General features: G+C 40.6%; 2 protein-coding genes across 2 annotated transcripts; both read left to right on the forward strand.

Annotated features, from left to right (window-relative positions):
- Positions 1–2,797: 2,797 nt before the first annotated feature.
- Positions 2,798–9,476, forward strand: LOC148336744 (beta-1,3-galactosyltransferase 1). The gene is made up of 2 exons (XM_088296757.1): positions 2,798–2,999; positions 7,898–9,476. The coding sequence occupies exon 2, from the start codon at positions 7,905–7,907 to the stop codon at positions 9,072–9,074; it is 1,170 nt and encodes a 389-aa protein (XP_088152883.1). The 5' UTR covers positions 2,798–2,999; positions 7,898–7,904; the 3' UTR covers positions 9,075–9,476.
- A 3,939-nt stretch (positions 9,477–13,415) lies between these two features.
- kiaa0895l lies at positions 13,416–26,316 on the forward strand. Its single transcript, XM_088297149.1, has 7 exons — positions 13,416–13,686; positions 15,943–16,696; positions 16,771–16,914; positions 19,677–19,809; positions 23,369–23,674; positions 25,005–25,102; positions 25,385–26,316. Exons 2-7 carry the CDS (start codon positions 15,968–15,970, stop codon positions 25,544–25,546), a joined length of 1,572 nt encoding a protein of 523 aa, XP_088153275.1. The 5' UTR covers positions 13,416–13,686; positions 15,943–15,967; the 3' UTR covers positions 25,547–26,316.
- Positions 26,317–26,992: the final 676 nt, after the last annotated feature.

Raw genomic sequence — 26,992 nt, forward strand, 5'->3', positions numbered from 1 at the left:
TGGGGAACTGGGATGCATCTCTCACAATCCACTTTTCCAGGGTCTTACCCGTGCGTATATAACTGACACAGTGCCACAGCTAGACATCGCATCAGATCTTAAAGGGACAGTACTAACTTTTGAATAGGTGATTTAACGGATGTTTAAATCGTCTTTTTATCATACTATTTTAATTAATCAACAAACCAAACGTTAGATTTCAACGGTTTTAACTTGTGCATTTTTATAACTTTTAGAATTTATCTTTATCATTTCTTGTTGGTTACATGCATCTATTGGCGACACCTAGTGACAAATATATAACACTGACACGCTAGAGCAGGGGTATTCAATTAAAAGTCACAGAGGTCCACTACTGACATTTCTTCCAATTAAGAGGTCCGAACCAAAGTCCAACTTCCCTTATTGTTTAGGCTATGTTCACATTTTTATATAGTTTCAATATTTAGAGTCATTTCGAATGGAGCACACTTATATACTAAATATTTAGCAATGTTCCCATTCAACACATTTCCCAGTCAAATAAATAAAAGGGGTGTATTTCACATTAAACAAACTGTAAAAGAGGCTCCAGGTTAAAGGATCTTAGGGCGCCACTTCCAGAAAAAAAAGTTAAATATCTCCTGCAGAAATAAATCAAATGCTGAGCATTGAGTTAACGTCTTTGCCTTTTATTTCTGAAATCAAAGAGTTGTCCGCCTAAAAAAAGCAAAGGCTTAATTTTCCAAGTAAAACAGGTCAACATGTTCAGTAAACAAGCAATAAAATGGCTGTCCTAATGAAAAACAAATTGAAACTGAGCTTTGACACCACCTTTTCTTTTGATAATTTTTTAACTTCTCTTAATGTGAAAAATGACTTTGTGACGGAGTCAGTGGCATTGGAATTTGGATGATTATTTCACTTTTTTATGTTTCCCCCAAATCCATGAACGATACTTTTAGTTTAAATTAAAAAATCTGTTACACTGCACTCAAAGTTCAATGTTTTTGTGTGCTCTCACCTCAGACTTCAGCGGATAACTGCGGAATAACTCGGTGTCTAGTTTCGTGTTGGTGGGACAGTTTCGAAGCATATGATGCACACTGGTTTTAAACCGGCTGAAGCCAGAATGAACATCAATTTCTCCGTCCATTCATTCATTCATTAAAACAACACGCATCGACCTTGCTAACTTTTGAGCAGCACTCTCTTCCTGTCTGCTGCGCAATTGACAGTGGATCGGTAACGAAAGATTTGATTGGTTCAAATTATTGACGCTTTTGCCGTAATAGCAGCCACCACGTTTGCGAATGCGTCCTGAAAAAAAAATTTTGTTCGTGTAAATATATCATAGATTGGTCATCGGTCTGGTCCGAGCCATCAGTTGGTCCGGATCCGGACCGAGGTCCGCCATTTGGTGATGCCTGCGCTAGAGTCTTGTAGGGGGGGTGAATTTTAGCACTGATGAATTTTTACATGCATACCCTGGTTACTTTGATAGCATTGACCATTTTATTTGAATATAACCCAGTTGTTCGAAAAGATGGGGCGCTGAGGACTACCTTTACTACATTTTAGGGTTTTTTTCCTGTCGTTTAGAACTAGCCAAACAAGCGTAAACTTAATGTTGCACTTCGAACCAATGTTAGTCACTGATTTGACTAGGCTTTCTGTTTATTTTAGCTTAGATGCTGCAAAATCTGTTTGACAAGTTCAACCGCCCGGGGGGCCATCTTGGGTACTCTTTCAAGCAAGTATAAGTACAGAGATCTAAAAAATTATCTGTCTTGATTAAATAATATCCTGCTGTGTACTTGACATAAATGTGTGGTTCTTTCAGACAACTACACTTAACCTCTGCAAGAAGAGAGAGGAATTATTAAAGGGACAGTTGATTGACGTTAACATTGGCACTTAAATAATAAAAATGACTAATACTAAACTACTACTACTAAACTAATACTCAATACTAAAATTCACCCCCTAAAAGACTCTGTAGTATTTTAAGGCCTTTTTGCGATGAGATTTAGAACCAATAGGCATGCACCCTTTAGGAGTTCGGCTTTTTTTTTTTTTTTTTCGTTAAAAGTAGATGTTTTTCAAGTCGTCACTTATTTCCTAATTTACCCCAAATGAATGGATAAAAAAAATAAAATGATGGCTAATTTCAAAGGATTTTCAGAGGTAAACCGTCACTATATTTGATGGTAGTTTTTTTGCTTATTGCTCTTAAGTTAAGTTCAGAAGTTTATTGAAAACTCTTCACATCTTGTTACTTGTGTGTGGTGAATGAGGAATAACATTTGAGTAATGTTTTGTTTCATGTGTTTTCTTACCCACAGCCTGTACGGCACATGAAGTGCCCTGATACCACAATCTAAACAGGTATATTCGCAGTCTATAAATGAGTGTAGTATTCAAGTATAAACGTGTAACCTCAACTGTAGTGTGCGTGCGTGTGGGCATGTGTGTGCATGTGTGTTTTCATGTGTCTAGATCAGCCACTGCATTCTATAACGTGTTTTATGTCCTTTATTTTGCCTCTAACAATTTCTTGTTTGTTTGATTTCTGAAATGTTAATTTCTTTCATACTTGTCACAATTTAAAATAAGCCTACGCTATTTTTAACCTCTGACTTAAAGTATTGTTTATGCGAGAACAGTTCAACCAAGGAGTGGACTTTTAAAGAAAAGATACCAGAAAAGATGATGTAAATGCAGCATGGAAAGGTGGAGCAAACAAAGGTGTGGCTTCACCGCCAGGTTAACGACAACCTGCAGAGGTTTCCTCCACTAGAGTGAATCACAAAGACAGAAGGAATGCTTTAATGCTATTATGAGGTTTACAGTGAGCAGACTCACTGTGTACCCATCTAGGCGTTTTACATCATCCCATTCTGTATTGTCATTTTTTAGCGGAGTGGCGTTTTTCTTTCATTCTGGAACGGATAAACAACCACCTTCATCAAGGAGAGCATAAAACTGCCCAGGAGTGACTTTACCACATGTAGAAAAAGGTGTGTGCAATTTAATGTTATTGTTATTATACATTGCTCTCTCTGTGTATTTGTGTTTTTATGAATCTTGAAAATTAATCAAAAAGGAAAGAATATAGAAGAGTACAAGATAGATGACAAAATAATGACGTTGTAACCTAACAATACTGACCTTTGTGATATAGGCTGTGTTTTGGACATCAATTACCATATCCATCTCAGAGCAAAGTCTTCATTCATAGCATGGTTGTCCGTTAAAGCAATAATTCAACCTCAGTTTTTAGAACTGTATGCCATACATGGGCTCAGATGGCCAGGGAGACTGAGGACTAGGGTGGGGACATATTCACCCCCGTCATCCTCATGATCAATGCGCTATGCCCCCCTCTTCCCCACACACTTTGGCTACATACAAATAATTGTATCAGAAGTAAGGCATGCAGCCGTAGACTTTTGCCACAAGCATGAACACGTAATGGCTAGTTTGGAGTTCAAAAGTACAAACCAAATTCCAGTGAAGTTGGGACATTGTGTTAAACATAAAGAAAAACAGAATATAATGATTTCCAAACCATGTACAAACTATATGGACACAGTACAAAGACTATTTTTTTAATTTTAATGTTCAACATGACAAACTTGAAATAAATAATCATTAAGTTTGGATTTCAATGGCTTATACACACTCCAAAAAACGTGGGCAAGTTGGCAAAAAAGACTGAGTTGAGGAATGCTCATCAAACACCTCTTTGAACAAAATCCCCAGGTCAACAGGCTAATTGGTAACAGGTGGGTTAAATGATTGGTTATAAAAGGAGCTTCCCTGAATTGCTCAGTCATTCACAAGCAAGCAAAGATGGGGCGAGGTTCACCTCTTTGTGAACAACTGCGTGACAAAATAGTTGAACATTTTTTTTTTTTAAATCATTTTATTTTTTTTATATTTGCATTGGAGAGGGGAAGCTTTTTAATCTCGTTGTACACTGAGTATAATGACAATAAAGGGCATTCTGATTCTGATATTATGGCAACGGGCAATCTTTATTTTGATGACAATTTTATGAAAGATAACCTGGGTAATTTTGGGCGTGTGTTGTAGTTGCTGGGTCACTTTTGGGGCCGTCCATCGACGGACGAAGCTAATGTTGCTAACGCCGATTAGCGCAAACTTTATTTATATCATTTGTAATCCCCATGAGAGCCTGCATGGCTTGTTGGATTCACACGACATGCTCACGTGTCATCTTATGCACACAGGCCAGCCAATAAAAGCACCGTGAGACCCAACTGGACTCCAGTTCATTGCATCCACAACACAATACAAAGGCAAAATTACACCGGGGACACAGATTTTGAAGTAACATATGCTGCCATCCAAGCACCACCTTTTCATGGGCGCCCCTGTTTATTTCAGAAAAACAATACCAAATCATCCCGCAAACAGCGTTGCTTCCAAGTAAGAGTGCAGGCACAAAACTGTGTGCCGCGTTATAAGGTGTACAATACTTCAACAGTAACTCCGGACTGTTGAACAGTTGAAGCTGCACATCAACCACGAATGGGAAAAGATTACACCCACAAGGCTTCAATAATTTAGGTCCTCAGTTCCCAAACGTTTATTGAATGTTGTTCAAAAAAAGATTATGTCACACAGTGGTAAAAATTACTCTGTCCCAGATTTTTTGGGAACGTGTTTGTACAAAAGACTCATATTTCATGTTTTTAGGCAGGCAGTGTTCGGGCAGCTAGGCTAGGGAGTCCGAAGCCATAAAATTCTTAATGAGTGATTATTAACCAAAAACAATCCCATTTATCAGTGTGAACATAAAATAGCTTGTCTTTATCAAGTTTTCAATTATACATACCGATTGATCACGATGTGCAAATCATTGTATTCTCTTTCTTTTTATGTTTAACACAACATTCCATCTTCATTGGAAGTGGGTTTGTATTTATGCTATTGTATGTATTTGTGTTTTTTGCTTTGACATAAAAATCTCTCTGTTTGGACAGATATATGTAGACAACAGATTTTAAACAATACTTAGACATGCTGCTGAATTATATATTCTATAGGATAAGAGCAAAGAAAATGTGTTTCTGTAAAAGGTGTTAATCTATGGAATAATTATAATTATTTGAAAAGTAGTGAATCACTTGTATTTAAAAGGTGTTTTCAAAATTTAGCTCTATAAAACTATATTAATCACCCAGACATGAAAACTTGTTCTCAATCTATAATTCTGGGGTCTTTAATAATGGTGCTTTAGGTTTTAGTTTATAAACAGGATTATCCATATACAAATAAAAAGGCACGTCTATTTGTTTTTTGCCTTTAGTGATTTTGTTTTTTTATTTATGGAGAGTATTGAATAGGGAGTCTACCACACGGTGTGCTCACGCAGGGTGTAGAGCTGGTCCACTGTTCCCTGACCAGGACGAAAACCACACTGCTCCTCCCGAAACTGAGATTCAACTTCATGGCGGTCGCTCCTCTCCAACAGCCCTAAAATAGACCATACCAGGCTGAGGAATGTGATTCCTCCGTGATTGGAACACACCCTGTGGCTCCCCCCTTATTAAAGGCCGGGACCACGATCCCGGTCTGCCAATCCAGAGGCACTGTCCCTGTTGTTCCCTCAATGTTGTAGATGCGTGTCAATCCAGGACAGCCCCACAACATCCAGAGCCTTTAGGAACTCCGGGCGGATCTCATTCACCCCCGGGGCCTTGCGACAGAGGAGCATTTTAACCACCTCGGTGACTTCAACCCCAGAGATCGAGAAAACCCGCCTCACAGACCCCAGACTCTTGCTTCCTCATGGGAAGGCATGGCGGTGAAATTGAGGAGGTCTTTGAATTATTCTCTCCACCGATTCAAAACGTCCCATGCTGAGGTTAGCAGCACCCCATCCCCACTATATACAGTGATGACGGTGCACTGCTTCCCCCTCCTGAGACGCCAGATGGTGGACCAGAATTTCTTCAAAGCCATCTTTTTTATTATTCACCATGGCCTCGCCAAACTTCCTTCCCTGCCCTAGTTTTTGCCTCAGTGACCACCAAGGTTGCATTCCGCTTGGTCAGCCGGTACCTATCAGCTGCCTCTTGAGTCAAACCGGCCAAAAAGGTCCTATAAGACTCCTTCTTCAGCTTGACGCTGGTGTCCACCAACAGGTTCGAGGGTTGCCGCCACGACAGGCACTGTGACCACCTGACGGCCACAGCTACGGTCGCCCGCCGCAACAATGGAGGTACGGAACATGGTCCACTCGGACTCATGTCCACCACCTCCCCCGGGGTTTGGGCTAATTTTTGCTGGAGCTGGGAGTTGACACTCTTTCTGACAGGGCACTATGCCAGATGTTCCCAGAAAACCTTCATAATACGTTTGGGTCGGCAAGGTCGGACCGGCATCTTCCACCACCATCAGAGTCAACACACCACCGGGTGGTAATCACTTCACAGCTCCAATCTAATCAATTCCACCACTATCTTCACCCGAGTGTCCCAAACATGCGGCCAAAAAAAAGATGATACAACCACAAAGTCGATTATCGAACTGCGGCCCAGAGTTACCTGGTGCCAATTGCACATATGGACACTCTTAAGTTCAAACATGGTGTTCGATATGGACAATCCATGATGAGCACAGAAGTCCAGCAACAGAACACCGGTCGGGTTCTGATCAGGGAGGCCATTCCTCCCGGTCATGCCCCTCCAGGCCTCACTGTTGCCCACATGATTATTAAAGTCACCCAGCAAAACAATGGAGTGCCCAGTAGGAGCACTCGACAGCACTCCCTCCAAGGACTCCAAAAAGGGTGGCTACTGTGAACTGTGCATAAGCACAAACAACAGTCAGGAGGAATGGACCAGCTAGAAGCATCCACTGCGATGTAAAGGAAATGAAAATGAGTCTAGAAAATCAGTCAAAGAAAATCCCAAAGACTTATTTTTATTGCAAAAGAATTTATGGGCAAACTATCCCGTTACATTTCAAATTTACTTAATATAAAAGCGTAAAAGACAAGGTCATCAAGGGGAAAAAACTTGGTCAAGCAACTTTTTCATCATAGGCACCAAATGTTGAGAATTAACTTCAAGCCACCTTAAATCGAGATTCAATCCCACCACTCAGTTGCTTTTGAAATATTTTAAAATATTATTCTATTATTATTATTTCTGTTGCCAGTCCGTCCCTATGGGATGACCTCCTGTTAAATGTTAGGAAAGCCCCCTCTCTGTCCACTTTTAAAACTCGTTTAAAGACACATTTATATTCTTTGGCTTTGGACCCAACATGAGACTGTCGCTGTTCTGCTGTTCTTCTGGTATCTATTGTATATGTTTTTTAAGGTGTCTTCTAGTTTACTGATCATTAGTATTACATCATATGTAAAGTGCTTTGTTACAGCTCCAGCTGTTGTGAAAAAAGTTGTATTTTATTGTATAAACACAAACGTTTTGCTTAATATATGTTACAACAGGTTTTGGTGGTGAAAAAATGCTTGTAATATCAGTATAGTGAAGTTTTTTTTCCATTTCTTCCAAAATGAAAAGAACAAATTCAGTTAGCAAGAACCATGTATTAGACAAGTTACTGATTTGTGTGTAGTTATCGTGGGATCGGTCCCGCTCAGTGGTGGTGTCTATGTCTGCCCTGTGACTGGCTGGCGACCAGTTCAGGGTGTAGTATGACTTTTGCCTATAGTCAGCTGGGATAGCCTCCAGCACCCCCGCGGCCCTTTACAGGATAAGCGGTGTGGAAAATGACAGATGTATTAGACATGCTATTTGCTCAAGCAGGCCACTGAACATTTAGTTTGTTAATCAGGCCCCATGTTGTTGAATTGGACTCTTATGATTTGTAGTAACTGTGTGTAATTTTGTTTCAACTTGTCTTTCTCATCCCTCAGGCGAGGAATGTTGGAAGGCATGCAACACAGGAGATGGTGCCATGCGACACGACCTAACTGCCTCCTCTTCACATTGATACTGGCAGCAGTTTTGTTTTATTACAAGGCAAACATAAAGGAAAGTGCAAGAGACTACATACCTAAATGGTGGATGCAATATAATGCAGCAAAATTGAGTCTACTCATTGGCAACATTTCTCTCATAGAAGTTGATGGGAATGGCTTTCCATCTGCTGCACTTTCCGGAACAAAGACAGAGGTCGCTAAAACTGGAAGAACAAATGAAGGAAGTCACATTGAAACTCTGCAAGTAGTAGAAATTCAGCCACTCTCTGTAAGTCAAAGCCCGTACATTGTGGCTTACCCTTCTGAGTATCACTTTGTTGTGAATGAGCCAAGCAAATGTGAAGAGCAGAAACCTTTCGTGGCCCTGATGGTTCCTGTGGCACCTCACAACAGACGTCATCGAGACATTATCCGCAGTACGTGGGGAGGGCAAAGTGTAGTGATGGGGAAGGTGGTCAAAGTCTTCTTTCTGATGGGACTGCATAGTGGGGAACCTCTAAAACACCTTGATGAAGAATTACAGCAGGAGAGCAAGGAGCATGAAGACCTAATCCAGAGCACTTTTCTGGACTGCTACAATAACCTGACTATCAAAACCATGGTGATGTTGGAGTGGCTCAACTCCTACTGCTCCAGCGCCTCTTACGCCATGAAGATTGATTCTGACACGTACCTCAATGTGCCAAATCTCATTCGTTTGTTGTTAAGTGCTCCAAAAACAAACTACATGACTGGATGTGTGACCAGAAATGCACCAGTGATGAGAGATCCCAACTCCAAGTGGTATCTCCCACTGGATATTTTACCGAGAGCTGTGTACCCACATTATGCTCTTGGCCTGGGTTATGTTCTGTCTATGGACCTGCCTAAAAAGCTCGTGGAAGCTTCCAGATATGTCAAAGCCATTTACATTGAAGACATGTACTTGGGGTTGTGCATGGAATACCTGGGCATCCCTTTCACAGACCCTCCAGATTTGAGTTCATTTCAAATTATTCCTGTGCCATACAATCCTTGTGTTTATTCTAGACTTGTTGCTACTGTTTTAGACGAGCATACCAATCGTCTGTGGATTTGGAAAGATTTACAACAAACAGGGAAGTTCTGCTGATCTGTCAAAGCATGGCTTGCACTTTAATAGGCTATTCCCATCAAGCGATATAGTTTTTGTAGTTTTATCGTTCTGTGATCTCATATCTACATTGAGCACATTAAAAGGGAATCCATTCAGATTTGCCAACACTAGATGGTCTTGTTTTGTGTCATCAGTGTTATCATCTCTGTTATCTTTACAACCAGCATTTTATTTTCAAGGGCAATAGTTATTATGCATGCATGTTATTGCTATCACCAGTTTAATTCACTGTTCATATTAAGTGTGCTTTATCATAATAATTATAATTCACGGGTATCATAGCACTGTCTGTAATATTCTTTATTGCACTATTATTGTGGTGTTCCTGTGGGTTTTTGGTTGGAATTTTCAATGTGTACTGTACATAATTTCAATATACATAAAGCATACAGTTAACAACAATAGTACTCGCACAGCGAAGTATACAAAAGCAGAACAAAACACATGAAAACAGCCAAACAGTTACACAGGTTGACTAAAACACACATCTATTCTTCACCCTCCCCACAAGGAAAGAAGACCAATCAATCGTCTAAAATCTGTGCTTTCACAAAACCGTCAAACAACATTTACATGATCTAGATATAACATAAGGGGTTGCCATATTGTCTCAAATTGGTGGATCTGCCACTCAAAATGTATCTTATCCTCTCTAGATACAGCGTATCAGTTAAGCCTTCTTGCCGCATGTACACTGACGGAACCTTGTACTTTTCCATAAGATAAGAATCTGTTTCTTTGTTTTTAAGAGCCCATATGAGACAGACTATTGTTGGGTCTTAAAAGCCGCAGATATCCCAAGGACAAGGAGTAGAGGATCCGGTTCGATCAAAATCCCGATGAACTCAGACATAATCTCGCATACATTGGTCCAGAAATGATAAATCTTCGGACAGGTTACATAGCTATGAAAATGGGTTGCAACAGAAACCCTGCATTAATTATGTAATCTGATCTTTGTAAAATGAATCATGTGTATAATCTTAAATTGAATCAGACAAAGTCTTGGGTTGTATGAGCAGGTGTTAATACTCTCAAGTGCCTTGTTTGCTAAATGATTTGGGATATATTCACTAAATTCTTTCTCCCATTTGCATTTGTGTAAATAAATCAGAGGGGAACTTAAAGACAAAAGAACACTATAGATACAGGTTATTAATTTTGGCTCGTTGGGGTTGCAATTTCAGACGATCATCTATCGATGAATTGGGATCAATCATTAAGTCTTTCAAATGTGCACAAATATAATTTGTAAATAATTAAGAAACTATGACTGCTGAACCCAAATTTCTGTTGTGACTGAGAAAACGAAGCCAGTACCCCTATCATGTATAGATCGGCAATATAAATTAATGGCCCTCTGATACCACATACTAAAGGCACCCCTTGAAACAGGGAGGAAAAGTCATGTCATGTCATGTCATTTTCCACATCGCTTATCCTGTACAGAGTCGCGGGAGGGTGCTGGAGCCTATCCCAGCTGACTACGGGCAAAAGGCGCACTACACCTTGAACTGGTCGCCAGACAGTCACAGGGCAGACATAGACACCGTTACTGAGGGGGAACTGAACCCACGCTGCCCCGCACACAACTCAGGCGAGTGTACCACTACACCATCAGTGACTGGAGGAAATGTAGGATTAATATTTATCGGTAATGTTGGAGACAAAGAGTTAAAAGGACCTAATCTGTTTCCAGATACAAATCATATCATGATTCACACAGTTGCAATTATACAGTGATCAATTGACTTTAGTTGGAGCTAACAAAATTGCGGCTATTGGATATGGAGTACAGTCCTCTCGTTCAAACAGCAACCAGTTAGGTGGGATGGTCAAAGCACTTAACCATAAAGTGAATGTTTAGTAAAAAAAATTGGAAGTGCCAGTCCTCCAGTGTGGAGACACAAACCTAGGAAGTGTGATTGATGAGGAATCTGTGGAGCCGTGTTCTTATAACTCAACACCCATTCAGGTCACTCTGTTGATACATGAGAAAGAGTTGGAGATGGAGGTGGGCACAGTGGCCTCAGCTTCAGTGATAAGTCAAGACACCTACAGCAAATTGTGGCGCTTTAGAGAAGCACCTATACTTAAACCGACTATGATTAACATACACAGGAGAGTGCATCCCACTTCCACCTTGAAGTGGATGCAAAGTAGTCTAAGGGATTTTTGGGATGAGATTTATGATGAATTGGCACACTGTCGTTTGGAGCTCGGCTTGTTATTATGTTATGTATTATATCTCAGCTGTCACTGCAAAATTCAAATGCCATCACTACTTTTAAGAACTTCAACCTGTGGAAGTATAAAATCGTTCTGTGAGGATCAAATGTGAGCTCAATTTAGCAAAAACCTTGATCACCTCCACAACATCAAAAACACCATGCCAATTACACAGGCTGAAGCAGAAAAGAGCATGAACGCGCACACGAACCCTGGTGGTGACTGCTCAGAGATCCAAGTCGAGTAAGTAAAAATTCTGCCACAGTTTGTCTTACGCCAGTGATGCTTCAACATAACTGGTAGGTAAATGCTCGTTTACCTGCCTTTTGAGTAGAATCACCTGTTGCTTAAGCCAAACTCTGCGGTAAAAGTCAGCTACCTGGCTGAATACTATAGCAGAGAGGATTTTGGACCTATCAGCTGATTTATTTGAAACAGCGAGTCAAGTCATTTATTACATTTTCTGTTGCAATTGATGAGAGCACTGACATTGCAGACGTGGCACAACTGGCCTTATTCATTCATGGAGTTGATGAGACATTGACTGTTACAGAAGAGCTTCTTAAGTTGGTGCCAATGATGGACACCACAAGAGCCAACGACATTTTCGGCTCTGTCGTTGTTGCACTGGACAGAGTTGGAGTGGACCGGTGCCGTGCTATCAGCCTGGCTACAGACAGTCGCACCATCCATGGTAGATAGATAGAAAGCCAGTGTCGCGACAAAGTTCAGAGAAAAATTACAAGCCCTTAATGGAGGATCGTTTCTGGAAATTTCACTGTATTTTGCACCAGGAGACATTGAGTTGAAAGTCCTTAAAAATGGACCAGCTCATGGTTGTTCGCACTGTAAACTTCATCCAATCCGGAGGAGTGAACCATCATCAGTTTGACAAACTTCTCAGTGACAGCAACATCACCCACAGGTTGCCATAGCACACTGAAGTGGAATGGTTAAACAAAGGCGCTCTGCGACGGCATTGCTTTGATCTATGAGAGGAAATCGAGATGTTCATGAAGAAATAAGGAAACTTTGCATTTTTGGTGGCTATTAGTGAACACTTGAACAATCTGAATAAAATGTGTGCTTAAAAGTAGTGATGTCCTCTGTGTCTCAAGCGGCCCCTAAGTTTAACCGAATGGAAGCTCCGGAGGAGGAGGGCATGCTCGCGTCACAGTTAAGCCGAATAGGAGCACCTTCCCCGGGCACGGGCGGGGCGAAATGAAACCGAGTTCAACCGAACGGAGACACGCTTCGGGGGAGCAGGTCCGGCGTGCGTGACAATTAAGCCGGAGAGGAGCACCTCTTCCGCCCGGGCACGAGCGAAGCGCGAGGCTGTCAGTTATGAATGAATAAATAAATAAATGAAGAATGCCACCTTTCATTTCACAGGGCACACCGGACGGCGTACCAGCAGGTAAAAGTAGAAGTAATTAAATAAATACAAAAAGAAGTAATTGAATAAATACAAAAATAATGGCTGGGGAATAAAAAAATAATAAGTTTTAATAATATATATATATTTTTTTGTTATAACATGAATTTCACTCTCTCTCTATCTACCCGTATATATATATATATATATATATATATATATATATATATATATATATGTTTTGTTTTTTTAAGCCTTTTTGAAGGTGCGCTGCTACTTCGCACTTTTTTTTTTTTAAGCATTTTTGAAGGTGCGCCGCTACTTCGCGGATTTTCAGTTTTCGCGGGTGGTCCCGGTCCCCATTAACCGCGATAACCGAGGGTTCACTGTATATATATATTTTTTTACTTTATTTATTCTTTATTGAAGCAAAGGAAAAGTACAGAACAACATATGTTTGTTAAACTATCATTCGAAATATGAACTAACAATATATTAGTGTACAACAGAGAGGAAAAAAATATATGTAATGTCAGGGGTTTCATGTACATTAAAAAAATTCCAATAAAAATAATATAAATGCCTAGGGTTTCACATACATTCAAAATGTAAAGGTTTTACAATTATTTATAGTTTTAAGAGCCTTTATGTGAGAATTAGTATTATAAACCATTTGGATGTTTGGCGTGACACGACACCGGAACAACGTGGTGTTACTCTTCCGGGGTCACACGTCAGTACGCAGAGGCGTGTGACGTCATATCTTCCAACACCACCGCCGCTTCCTGGCCGGTCCAGGCAGGCGCCTCAGGCCCGCTTCACACCGGACCGTTATTCGCCCTCTTTCCGTTCTTTCCTACTTCAGAACCAGTAGACTGCCTGGTGCTGAGGAGCTGTGGCCACCATGTGCGATTGAAGAATGGAAAACCTTTTGCAATGCTGATTGGCTCTTTGGTTGCATAGTTTGTGGAAGAAATGTTGATGGTGAGATCATTTTTTTGTATTATCTGAAGAATGAATATGAACTGTTTTTTTCCATGTGTTTCCATTACAAGTTCAATTTATAATAGTGTTTTCTTTCAACTAGTCACATGTATTATATTATTGAACGATCCGATTTTAGTTTCTGTGGAGATTTTACTCAGTAGCAGTAGTGGGAAGTAACAAAGTACAAATACTTCGTTGCACAAGTACAAATCTTCGTTACTTTATTTAATTACCTACATTTTACACATATATGTATGTTACTGGAGTAATTTTTTTTATAAAGCGACTGTACTTTCATTCCTTATATTTCAAAATATACAAACGTATTACTTTGTCAAAATATTAATTTGTCAAACAAGTAAATGGAGGGAGGTAAAGGCAAATAGGGGCTGAGAGATTGATTGAGATCTTTGGGACTTGTAGTGTGGAAAAAAATAGGGACAGCAACAGGAGGAATGTCAAGCAGGGAGTATTCACGACAAATTGAGAACAGATTCGAAGAGGTTTTATAATATTACCCATCCATGGCCTATGAAAAAACTGTACTGGTGACAAGAGTGATTCACGTCAAACGTGTTGTCTTGAGCCAGCCTAAAAATCATCATCTTCTGGCATTCAAAATTAATGTCTTAACTGAAAAAGCACAGAATTGTACCCTTTTTTTCATTGTTACAATTACCCCAAATAATTTTTATTTTTTTCTTACTCACTCTAAAATCTTAGCAAATCTACAGAACCTGTCTTCACATAAAAGTTGGGCCAATGCTTCTGAGCTCGTAAAAAAGGACCATGTGACAAACATAGCGTGCAGAGATTTTTTTGTTGTTGTTTTTGCTGTGCCAACTTGTCAAAACAGGTATTTATATATGATTGACAATAAAAAACGCTTTTTATTTTTGTCACTTGGAGCCATTCCAAAGCAGCTACAGGTCCCAGGTGTAGCAGTGCATGGTGCTGTTTTGTCCCTGCCAGGATCAGGTAGAATGCAAGCTATCACCTACTGCTGAGGGAATATTGGTCAGAGGGTTGACGAGTCAACCGAGAACCACCAAGAATGCGCATATATATATATATATATATATATATATATATATATATTAGGGCTGTCAAAGCATTAACTCAGGTGAAATTTTTTTTAACTCAGTTAAATATTGTAACTCAGTTAACTAAGTTTGATTTACTTAAAAAATAATTTTACATACTTTGCAAATATTGTGCCATATTAGCCGTCTTTCTCACGTCTCAGAACAAAACACTGTGTTTAAGTTACCACTGGGCCTTGCATACCAACACTGCTGGAGTGTGGCGCTTGCGGGCAGTTTTGAGAAATGTTTCAAAAATAAATTTCTGCAAAGATGTCTCCATTTAGATTGTATTCAAGAATCCAAGAAAGCTATTAGAACAGTCTTTGAATTAAATATACTTCATATTTGGTGATTTTGCAAAAATTCCAAGATATTATTCACATAAATATCTGTTATAAGCTTCCCAAAAAATAGTAGTTGAAAAATGTGATTAATCATGGATTTTTTTGTGATTAATTAGTTTAAAAAAAATCACTTGACAGCACTAATATATATGTGTGTGTGTGTGTGTGGGGGGGGGGGGGGTGCGTGTGTGTCGCGTGGGGGGGGTGTGAGTGCTGTAGCCTAGCCTATCCCAGCTATCTTTGGGCAGTTCAGGTACACCCTGAACTGGTTCCCTGCCAATCGTGGCTCCCACAAGGACAAATAACCATCCACGCTCACACTCATACCAAGGGGCAATTTAGAGTGTCCAATCAGCCTGCCATGCATGTTTTCAGAATGTGGGAGGAAACCGGAGTACCCGGAGGAAACCCTTGTAGGCACGGGGAGAACATGCAATTTGCACACAGGAAGGACGAAGCCGGAATTGAACCCACGACCTCTGCATTGTGAGGCCATCGTGCTAACCAGTCGCCAGCCATGTCGCCCTATACAAGTGACAGCCCATTTACCATTTACTGAGCAGGAACTTCATGCTGCATTCAAGGACATCATGGAAAGAAATTGGTTTGACATCCAAGTTAAAAATGAACTAAATTGTTTTAATGACAATAGAACTGTGCTGGGGGAGAGAAGGGAGCGTTTCAGATCGTGTGCGAGACATTTTTACATTTTTCTCTATAATGCCCCTCCTCTTCTTCCCGACACAGATTTGTTCCTGTCATAAATAACTCCCATTTTCACACTAAAAGTTCCAACATGAATCTCTGTTTTGTGTCTGCCTTAGTGAGGCAGAGCTGGTTGCTGTGGTGATGGTGTTGAACTCGGGTGAAGTCTTCATGGATCATGTCGAGGCTGAGAAGTCTGAAGGCAGCAGGGACCTGTTGGAACTGCACAAGTCCAAAGCTGTCAAATCCAGCAGTAGTACTAAAACAATGTTAAGACCTCAAGCTGGAAGGCGCAATGTTTCCAAGCAGGCAAAGGCACCCCAAAACGGGTTCTTAGCTCTGAATGACACAGACCCAGTGGGAGAGAACAAGTTGATGTCAAAAGTCGGTGCCACGCCCAGGCCTCCTCTCCGCCGTCCCCTCAGCCTCGACATGACACCTCAGCGCCTGCGAAGGTCTCAGGAGCAGATGGCAGACAGGCAGCTCATGCAACCACCTTGGCGCACTGGGTCGGCGGCGCCGTCGCCCCCTGCTCGCAGCCTGACTAGCCTCAGCCTGGGTACCGGTGGCTGGATGCGCCGCAGTGAGAGCACATGCTCAGTCAACCAATCACTGGGGTTGCATACTAAAAAGGGGCAACTGCGACCTGCCACCTCCCTTCCACACATCGCTAAAAGTGTCGCAAGCGACACACTGTCCCCCTCCTCGAGGCCTTGCCTGCTTGTTGCTCTCAGGCCTCTGAACCTTGAGCAGGAGAAGCAAAAGTTCTTCCAGTCTGACTACAAGTATGACCCCCAATTTGAGTATGCCCAGCCGGAACCGAAGTCCGTGCTAGACAAGTACAGCGAGGCCTCTGGCCTGTTTCTTGAGCAGGTATGTCAATATTAACTAAAACTTATCAATCATTCCAGTAAGTTCACTTTGGTCTGTTTATGTGTGACTGTCAGGCTGTTGGAATCTTGGAGTGTGTGCTGAAGAAGTTTGGCTCCTATGAGACTTTTGAGCAGGTCACAGGTGGGACTGTGCTTCCTAAGAGTCAGGTGTGGGCCACCGTGCGGAAATACTTGCAAAAAGAAGGCTGTGTGGGTGAGGTAAGTGCAAAGCTCACCTATGTCCCAACCCCAAAGTTTTTTTTCAAGCACAAGATCAGCTCCCCTCTAAAAGGATACTTCATGTATGGTCGGCATTTGCAACAGTAAAAAAAAAAGTATATTTTAATATTTTTATTCATTTGATAACTTGATTATTGTTCATGCACATTAAATACATTTAAAAAAATATTTAAAAAATAATATAGAGGGCCGCCATTTTCGCTAAACACGTCACTATCACCATCACACGTGTGTCGAGAATTTTTGGAGTTGACTAAACAATTGTATACACAGACAACAACGGCGAATGGAATGCATTGCTAGCATTGATTTGGGAAAAAAATTTAACTATATTGTTCCCAGCCAATACTATAATCGATTGAGATTCTACTTTTGATGTGAAAGATGCAGCGATGGATGGTCTTTTACTCTTTGGAGAACAAGGGAATCAGGAAGTGCAGCAGACGTTGCTCGTTCTCATGCCGCACATGCATGGGCAATGCTGGAATGAATACGCTACCCTCTGTATATGATGACCACAGTGCTGCTTCGGTATGGCGTCTCAGTGGCTTAATTTCAAAGTGCCGACTCCTCCCGCATTATGGTCATAATGGTGATGCAATCTGCCCGGAAGGTGGCGTAGGCTTTTGAGAACGCAATGACAAGGAGGGAGGGAAGGGACGCGTTGCCATATTGCTGATTACCAGGAAGCATTTTTAAACTCTTGAGTTTTATATTGATTTCTCCAAAACAAATATATAAAATTGAAAACCATTTTCATCATTCAGCGCTAATGCATTTTTTCAAACTTATTACCGGTCAATGCCTTCTCTACTGGCCTAACATAATCAAGAAATCTTGATTATATTCTTCACATTGATGTCATATTATATCCTTGTGTTGTATTATTAGGTGACAGTTTTTATCCAATCAGAATTCAGCCAGCTCGTGTTGCCAGGGAGATTTCATAATAGCAGTAGCACGCACTATTTGTCCGAGGCCTTCAGATACAATCGTGAGGGCGTCTCTTCTGTGTTTGTCAATGGGCTTTCAGAGTTGATAGACAGTTGCGATAGCCAATCAAATCACAAATTCATGACAGTAAGGCCTTCTCGCAGGCCCTACACTGAAGGTGATGAACATGTCTTCTGATTGGATACTCACTTGTGAACAAAGGTTTTGTTTCCCCTACTGGAAAACCCCATTCCTGTTTGCTCCTGCAAACCTTTTATCCAGTACCATTCCGATCCCATGAATAATGTAAAATTGACTGGGATTCCCGAAAAACGTCATCCTCTACTCCAGGGGTGGGCAAACTATTTGATTGGCGGGCCACAATAGGTTCTAAAATTTGACAGAGGAGCCAGACCAGTAGCAGATGGATGGAGTGTTTTGGTAACCTTACCTCATCGGAGAAAATAAATACATTTAATTTTAAATGGAATTGAACAAAAGCATTTCAATAATATATATATATATATATATATATATATGTATGTATATATATATATATATATATATATGTATGTATATATATATATATATATATATGTATATATATATATATGTGTGTATATATATATATATGTATATATATATATATATATATATATATATATATATATATATATATATATGTATGTGTGTATATATATATATGTGTGTCTTTGAAAAACCACAGTATTTAGAAAATAAAACATTTACAAGATTTATTCATTTATTTTTTTTCAAGTTTGGGCGGGCCAGATTAAAACGTTTAAGGGACACAGGTGACTCCCGGGCCGTAGTTTGCCCACACCTTTTCTACTACATTCCAACTATTTATCACAAAGAGTGGCTCAGAATTTAAATTTTTAGCACCACAGGCAGAACATTTAGAGTGTCACTAGAATACTAATAATATGCAGCCACTTATCCCAAAAACATAATTTCCTCATTTTTTTCCCCCCTCACAACGCAACTTGGACTCATCATGAGTTGTCTCCTCTGGCACATTAGATTTATTAGGACCAAAGAAAACATTTTTTGTACGCTGCCGTTGTTTATCGTTTGAGCCCCTATTTCATTGAGGGGCGAACATTTCCAACTGTTGGTGAAGGTAGAGTAATGCACATACACGTCAGTGTTCGTTCAAGGTTGTAAATGTTTGCCAAAGGGTCGTCAGAAACATGAAACTCTGACATGGCCCTGTAAACACAACTCCTAATATGTTTTAATAACACATTTCAAATCTTCATCAATTTGACATGAAAAGTATTCCCTTTGGATTTAATAAGTAACACCTAAAAAGTAACATGCACAAAAAGGACTGCTTCCGTACAAAATTAACCTTTGAGTATATAGCACTTGTGTTACATGTCAGCTAGGTTGTTTAGTTATAATAAATACTTTTTGGCAGGTAAGATGAGCCTGTCTACAATATGTGACTTTAGATTGCATGCGGTTACAAAGCTAAATGGTGTTTCACTAGTATAGTACTCAAAGCGCTTCACACTGTTGTCACGTCGACCAACTGATGACATACCATCAGGAGCCACTGGGGGTTCTGTATCTTCCTCAAGGATACTTTGACATGATCACAATGGCCGGGGATCGAATCCACAACTTTTAGGTTGGGAAACGACCACTCTACCATTGAACCACGCCGCCCCCAATTCACTAAACACCCTTTTGGATTGGACGCTTAGAGAGCTAATGATGTTTATTAAAACAAGATGCTCTTAATGTGTTACACCAGTGGAAGTGTGTGTGTGTGTTTTTAGGTTGTGGTACGTCTCTCTGACGAGCTGCTCTCTCAGGCGGTAATGATGGTGGAGAGCTGTCGTCCCACTCTCACTATCAACCTGGCTGGAGCCCGTCAGCACTGGTTGGAGGGGATGCTGAGACACGAAATAGGTGAGTTTACACAAGTTCACTCCTGATTGGATGTCAGGGTTCCATCAGTTCCATTTTTTTCCCTCCTTTTATCTGTGGTTGGATAGCAAATTGTCTATTGTTGTCTTATCACAACTCTCAGCACTGCTTATTTAAGTCGCTGTAAAATTCCCTATGTTGCATGCTTGTTTTTTGTCCAGATAATGTAATTGCATATCCACTACGGTAGGTAGCAGTGGCTCTCATAGTCAACGTCTCTACAGTTAGTATAAATGCTAATAAAGTTATTCAGCAAATCATAGTCATTTTTTGTTTTCCTTATGGCGGCAAGATGGTCGACCGCTTAGCGCATCCACCTCACAGTGCAGAGGTCATGATTTTGAATCCAGCCCCACCCTTGCTGTGTCGAGTTTGCATGTTTTCTCCGGGTACTCAGGTTTCCTCCCACATTCCCAAAACACTCCTCGTAGCTAGCTAGGATAAGCTCCAGCATGCCCGGAGCCCAAAAATTGCAGGTTTGTTCAGCCATGAACATGACATTGTGAAAGAGACCAAGCCGCTTTCAACATTTTCCATTGGTCAATAATGTGTATAAATAAAGCAGTTGCAAGCAAGATTTGCATTCAACGTTAGCCCGTGTGTTCAACTATCAGAGTGGAGGAGGTGTTGTTTTCAATCCTGACATTCTTGAGTCTGTTGCTTCGGAAGACCTTATCCTGGTGCGCAGTGAGCTTGCCGAATGCCAGATTGCTCAGCTTTATTACCAGTTTGTGGAGTACAACTGTGTTAAATGCAGAGCCAAAATCCATAATCAGCGACCTCACCAAGGTGTTAACATTATCCAGGTGTGTGACGGCCAGTGGCCGGCCGTGCATTTCACACGTAGGCCTTCAGTGAAGTCCGACTTCGTTCAACTTGAATAAATCCCCTCATATTGCCATCATTTATGACACCACGGCTGGAAAAATAAAATACAGAAAGACACTTACCCACTACTGAGTGTAGGACGAACTTAAAAGGTCCGTCTTGAAAATGTCCTCCCAAGTGTCTCTGCAATCAAATCCACACTTTAACCTCCTTTGGCCATTGTGGTTTAAAAAAGCAAGAATATATTTTAGATTTTCAAACGGTCGCTAGTTACGACTTTGTGGTGTGTTGATTCCGCATAGCGCTGCCACCTCTCGAGTGAGTATCCAATCACAAAACGCGTTCATCACCTTCAGCGCAAGGCCAGCGAGAAGGTCGTCAATTCGTGATCTGATTGGCTATCGCGGGTGTCTATCAACTCTGAAAGCCCATTGACGCACAGAAGAGACGCCTGCACGATTGTATCTGAAAGCCTCGGATGAATAGTGCGTGCTATTGGTATTATGAAATCTGCCTGGCAACACAAACTAGCTGAATTCTGATTGGATAAAAACTCCAACTTAAAAATACAATATTTTATATACATCCCAATGGTTTTTTTTTTGTGGTATTGTTTTAGGTGAGTGTTTTTATCCAATAAGAATTCACACCTAGCTTGTGTTATCAGGAGGGATGCAACAATTCACTCAGGCCCTGATTTGATTAAATTTTTGATTTTCAGTTCCCGATTTCGATTCAATATTTTATCTATTTTTTTTTAATTGCTGCCACATTTGTCTCTATGTGCTCGTGTGATGCAGCAGTGATCCTCAAACCAAATACGCATTGAAGTTTAGCGCAAGCGTGTAAATGTTTAGTGCATTTTGAATGGAACCAAAAACTATACACTGTGTCGAGTTACACTATTATTAGGAAACACCTATAAATACTTAAAGAAATACGTGTAAACAAATTTCACTTTTCTTGAGCACCAATCCATTTTTTCACGTAGAAGTGAAAAAAATGCACCGTGCTAAATAAAGCTAAGTTCATCACTTGAATTGATTTTTAATTTTGTTTTTATTTAATGTGTTTTTCTTCTCTTGTATGCATAATATCATCTGCACATTCAAAATGTGGTATGTGCCTAAAAAATGAGAGAGAGAAATCTCGAGCGTGATGCATATCATAAAACTCGGAAATAATGTTGCTCAGCAAAACACAATAGTTGACAAATTGATAAATATTTTTCTCAATATTTTTTTAGCACTGTAAATTAGTATATTTTAACAACCTAAGTATGTTATGTTTTATTGTTAACTGTGGCCATTAATGGCTTGTGGCAAATGCGTCATGTACTTTGGGTGGTCAAATTTCCGACTTCATAAATAAACGCTACATGCGGTGCGTAGTCACAAGTTAGCACTTATGTTCTTGCTGTCTTTATGTCAATCATGCATATTTAAAAACTATGTTTTGGTTTTTAATGCATGTGAGTTCGCTGACTAACGCCGCCACAATCCACAGTAGACGCTACATTTTGTTAGCGTACCACAACAGGACATCGCCTGCGACGTTCTATCAGACGCACACGGTAGCCTGTGCGTGCCAACTACAGTTAGCTTTCAGACACGACAGTCCTTGGCGTAAATTAAATCGGGCGTCAGCTGTAGCGTATTTCCTTTATAAATGCTCGTTTATCACTGCTGTGTTGCTCAGAAAGTGAAGTTTACCACGTATTGGGTAATTATGCGTATGCAGCATTTTCACAACACAGACGTGAGAGAACGGCTTTGGTTAACATGGCGTTGCGAATCGATTATTTTCTTTTTTATATCAATGCATATTTTGAGCAGTTTATATCGATATAAATCGATTTTCGATGAATCTTTTCATCCCTAGTTAGCAGGCAGATTTCATAGTACGCCATAAGTATAAACGGTGCGGGCATCTGTTCTGTGTGAGTGAACGGGTTTAGAATTAGATCTCTCTTAGAGTGGGTAGACAGTTGCGATTGCCAATCAGATCATGAGTTGGTAACAGTAAGCCTTCTAGCAGGCCTCACGTTGAAGGTGTAAACGCGTCCTCCAATTCGATAACTTGTGAGAGGGCGGCTCTATGCGGAATCAACAAATCCACACCACACTTACCCGGCCAATCGGAAATATATTCTTGCTTTTTTAACCCACAATGGACGAAGGAGGGAAAAGTGTGGATTTTATTTGATTGGAGATAAACACTCAAGGCCATTTTCAAATCAGGTATTTCAAGAGAAGCTCTCTCGTAAGCCGAGGTCGTCCAAAACCCAGTAGTGCTTAAGTGTGTGTCTGTGTATTTTTTTCTCCAACCTTGGTGTCATAAGTGACGGTATTATGAGGGGGATTTAGTCAAGTCGGACTATGTTGGACTTCACTGAAGGCCTACGTGTGAAATGCGATGGACCGCCACTGCTGTGGTGATGAGTTTTGGGCCTATTCCACCAGCAAGAGGCCCTGGGCGGACCCGGGACATGCTGGCGAGGCCATATCTTCTGGCTGGCCTGGCATCGCCTTGGGGTCCCGTAGAAGAGTTTAAAGATTTGACTGGGGATGAGAAATTATTCTTCCACTTGATAGCATCATTGTTTGGGTACTGCAAAGGTTTTATCTTCCATTATGTGTGCTCTTTTAATAATTATTCATAATGCATTTTGCATTTGAACCTTTTTCAGTAATCAATATTTGGTCCTCATTAGGCACACATTATCTTCGAGGAGTCAACAACAGTCTGCAGCCATGGGCCACGGCAGAGGGCAGAAAGCAGTTTGGCCTCAAGCCAGCTAACCCCACTGAGGAGGGGCTGGCCAGCCTGCACAGTGTGTTGCTACGGAAGCAGCCATACCTGTGGCGTGCGGCTCTTCTTTACTATACAGTTTTCCATGCCGGGAGCATGAGCTTCAGCAAGCTCTTCAGTCACGTTGCACGCTTTGTTCAGCATCCAGATGTCCGCTGGGAATACTGCCTGCGTGCCAAGAGAGGACAGACGGACACCTCGCAACCTGGTGAATACATGCAGACACACACACACACACACACACACACACACGCAGACGCACAAAGCTGAGGTCAGAGGTGGTCACAGTCCCCAGAGTCTGTATTTAAGTAAAAATAGAGCTACTTGTGATTAAAAGAAAATGTTATCTTAAAAGATAAAAACAAATTATAGATAGCTATAACTACTCCTGAATGACCAAGAAGAAGCCAAGTCTGTTTGTTCTGAAATTGCAGCCATAATTGCATGAGCAAGCGGTGATATGATCATTTGTAGCTTACAGCTAGAATTCTTCACGCTATGTACACATGAATAATAAACACAATTTAAATGATAGTACATTCAATTTGTATTAAACTTTGCAGCTGGCACCAGCATTCCTGACATGTTTAGAAATGCTGGCAGCAACTGAAATTGAAGGCGTTATTGTGGCCTTAAAATGTTTGTGATACTTGTACTAATATATGCTAAATGTAAAAAACATATTTCACTCTTCTTGGGCACCAATCCTGTGTGTGTGTGTGTTACCATTAAGAGCTAGTAGCAAATTGCTCATGTTGTTTTACTTTGAGTACTGAGATTTGCGAGTTCAGAAATGCAACACTCGGTGTGTGGTCGCAACTTGTGATTGACCAGGAAGTCACACTCTTGCTGTTTCGATGTCTATCGCGGCTATACAGAAACTGTCCTTTGGTTGTTAATAACATGACTTCGCTGACTAATACCGCCATAATACACACTAGACCCTGCAATATGTTAGCGCACCACAACAGGACATCGCGTCTATCAGAGGTACACCGTAGCCTGTGTGTGCTAACCACAGCAAACTTCCAGAAACAACTGCACCCATGTCAGAAATAAAATCAGGCATCAGCCGCAACGTGCTTGCTTTTTAGATGCTCGTTCATCACTGGCGTGCTGCAATTGAACGGAGGTTTACATCATAGTTATCAATTTTGAGAAGCCCAGACTTTCAGACTCTGCTGCTCATGCTAACAAGGGCCCCTACTCAATTCCCGTACCCACAGTGCTTCTGTTTTACATCAGAGATGACCCGGATAACGTGTGTTGGCATGCAGCCAGCGGGAGAAGCGGAAGACAAGGCATTTTCTGAGAGGAAAACACTACGCCAAATAGCTATGTATATAAATAATACGACGCGTCGACTATTAAAAAATATCGTTGACAATTTTGATTGTCGATGTGATTAGTCGTCTAATGTTGACATGTTGAGTTTATTTTATTTATTTAGCACGGTTCAAGTTAAACCATGAATAATGTGTAGCTATTCTAAGGCCTTTATCTTTATGTACCGTGGATGCTGTGTGTTACGTTTGCAGGCTGCTTCAGTAAAGACCAGGTGTATTTAGACGGAATCCTGCGAATACTTCGGCATCGAAGGAACATCGACTTCAAGATGTTGACTTCCTTAGGAAAGGTCTGTGGCAGTGCCCTCATGCATCAACATTGTATCACTTTGACATTATTCATAATCATTTCACCCCCCCCCCCCACCCCCCCAAATCATTATTCACCAGTTGTGTGTGGCCGGACAACGGACACAACCAGGTCTAGATTAATGCAACAGAGGGAGCAAAAGAAAACTCCTAAATTATGTTGCATCGTAAATCGTTATAAAATGCAAAAAAAAAAAAGACATTCACAAAGCTTATTTTTTGTGGTGATCAAGCAAATATGTTTTGTTTGTTGTTCGTTGTAGGTGTCCTATGAAGATGTAGAGAAGCTGCGGCCTTTGGCAGTAATCAATAATGCCAGAATCCCACATTTCATGCAAGACCAGGAGCGCTACCTTCAACATCTGGATCACATAGTCACAGTGAACAAAGTTGATGATTCTGCATTACAGCAAATGCTTCCATGACTTCCTCGTACCACCTGAAGCCAGAGGAGGCACTCAAGGTCTCGACGGATGCTGCCGTCAACGGTGGCCTGAGTAGCACTAAAATGATACGGTTTTAGCAATGCTCTTTTTTTAAACTTTATACGAGCAAAAAGGGACTTATGCACTAGAACCTCTCGCTACACTCACTTTTGTCCATTGCATCTACTGTATGTTAGGCTTTTACATGGAACCAATTAAGCTCCCTCACTCACCTTCACTTCCACACATTATGATTTCACATCAATATTCACCATAAATAGAAGTAGAATTATCATTGAAACCAATGACTGTACAAGACACGGCTGCAAATATATTTCAACAATCACGTTTATTTATGCATTTCTTTTGAGGACTCAAACTGAATGTTAACAGACATAAGCTTTAAACACTATATATACACACACGTGTATGTGAATGTGTATGTGTTTTGTTTTTTGCCTTAGCGCATTTTATAATGTGAAAGGATACCAAATGAAAATCCCAGTAGGCCGTGAATCTTTGAAATCAAGTGCCAGTGGCCTCACGAGGGTTTTACGGTGTCAATGGTCTTTTGAATATTGTTTTAAAAAATTTTTTGGTGTTGTCATCAATACGATGCTGTAATGTGATCCTAGCTACACAGCGATAAAACCTCAAAGTTCAACACTATGAAAACTGAAGCAAATTTTTACATTCAGTTTCATTTGTCCTTTTTACACAGCGAGAGTAACAACAAAGAAAGCAAAATGCCCTGAAAGAGTATCCATTCATCCATCCATCCATCTTCTACTACTTATCTGGGATCGGGTCACGGGGCAGCAGCTGTAACAGGGAAACACAGACTATCCTATCTGTAGCCACTTCATCCAGTCTTCCAGGGGGGATCCAGATGCGTTCACAGAGACATAGGCTCTCCGCCTCTCCAGTGAGGTTCTACCCCAAGCCTTGCCTGGGTGGCCGAGCTTCTGATCTCTCTCCACACAATATAAATAAATAAATAATATATATATATATATATATATAATTTATTTATATATATATATAAATTATATATATATATATATATTCTCTTATTGACAATCATTCATACATAAATACAAGGTGGTACGGTGCATGCAATTGCAGAATTTAAACTACTGCATTGATGGCATCATACTAGTATCAATGCAATATTGACATTGACTTGATTATGATAATCAATATTTGAATTGATCCGCCTGCCACTCAGAAGATCACTTCCCAAAGTGGTTCTGAAATAAATCCATAATCGCATACGGCCCATTGTTCAAAGAGATAGTAGACCAGATCAGTTTTGCGAATCAGGCCCATGTCAAGTCCAGTTATATTGAACTATCCCAATTCCACCAAGGCTAAAATCCTATCCGCGCCTCTGCCGTAATGTCCTTCTTATAAGTGAAAAACTAACTGCGTGCCAATTTTAAACAT

This window comes from Idiotropiscis lumnitzeri, chromosome 5 (genome assembly GCF_059441095.1).
Source record: "Idiotropiscis lumnitzeri isolate Australia: NSW breed Sydney's pygmy pipehorse chromosome 5, RoL_Ilum_1.0, whole genome shotgun sequence".
NCBI classification, from domain to species: Eukaryota; Metazoa; Chordata; class Actinopteri; order Syngnathiformes; family Syngnathidae; genus Idiotropiscis; species Idiotropiscis lumnitzeri.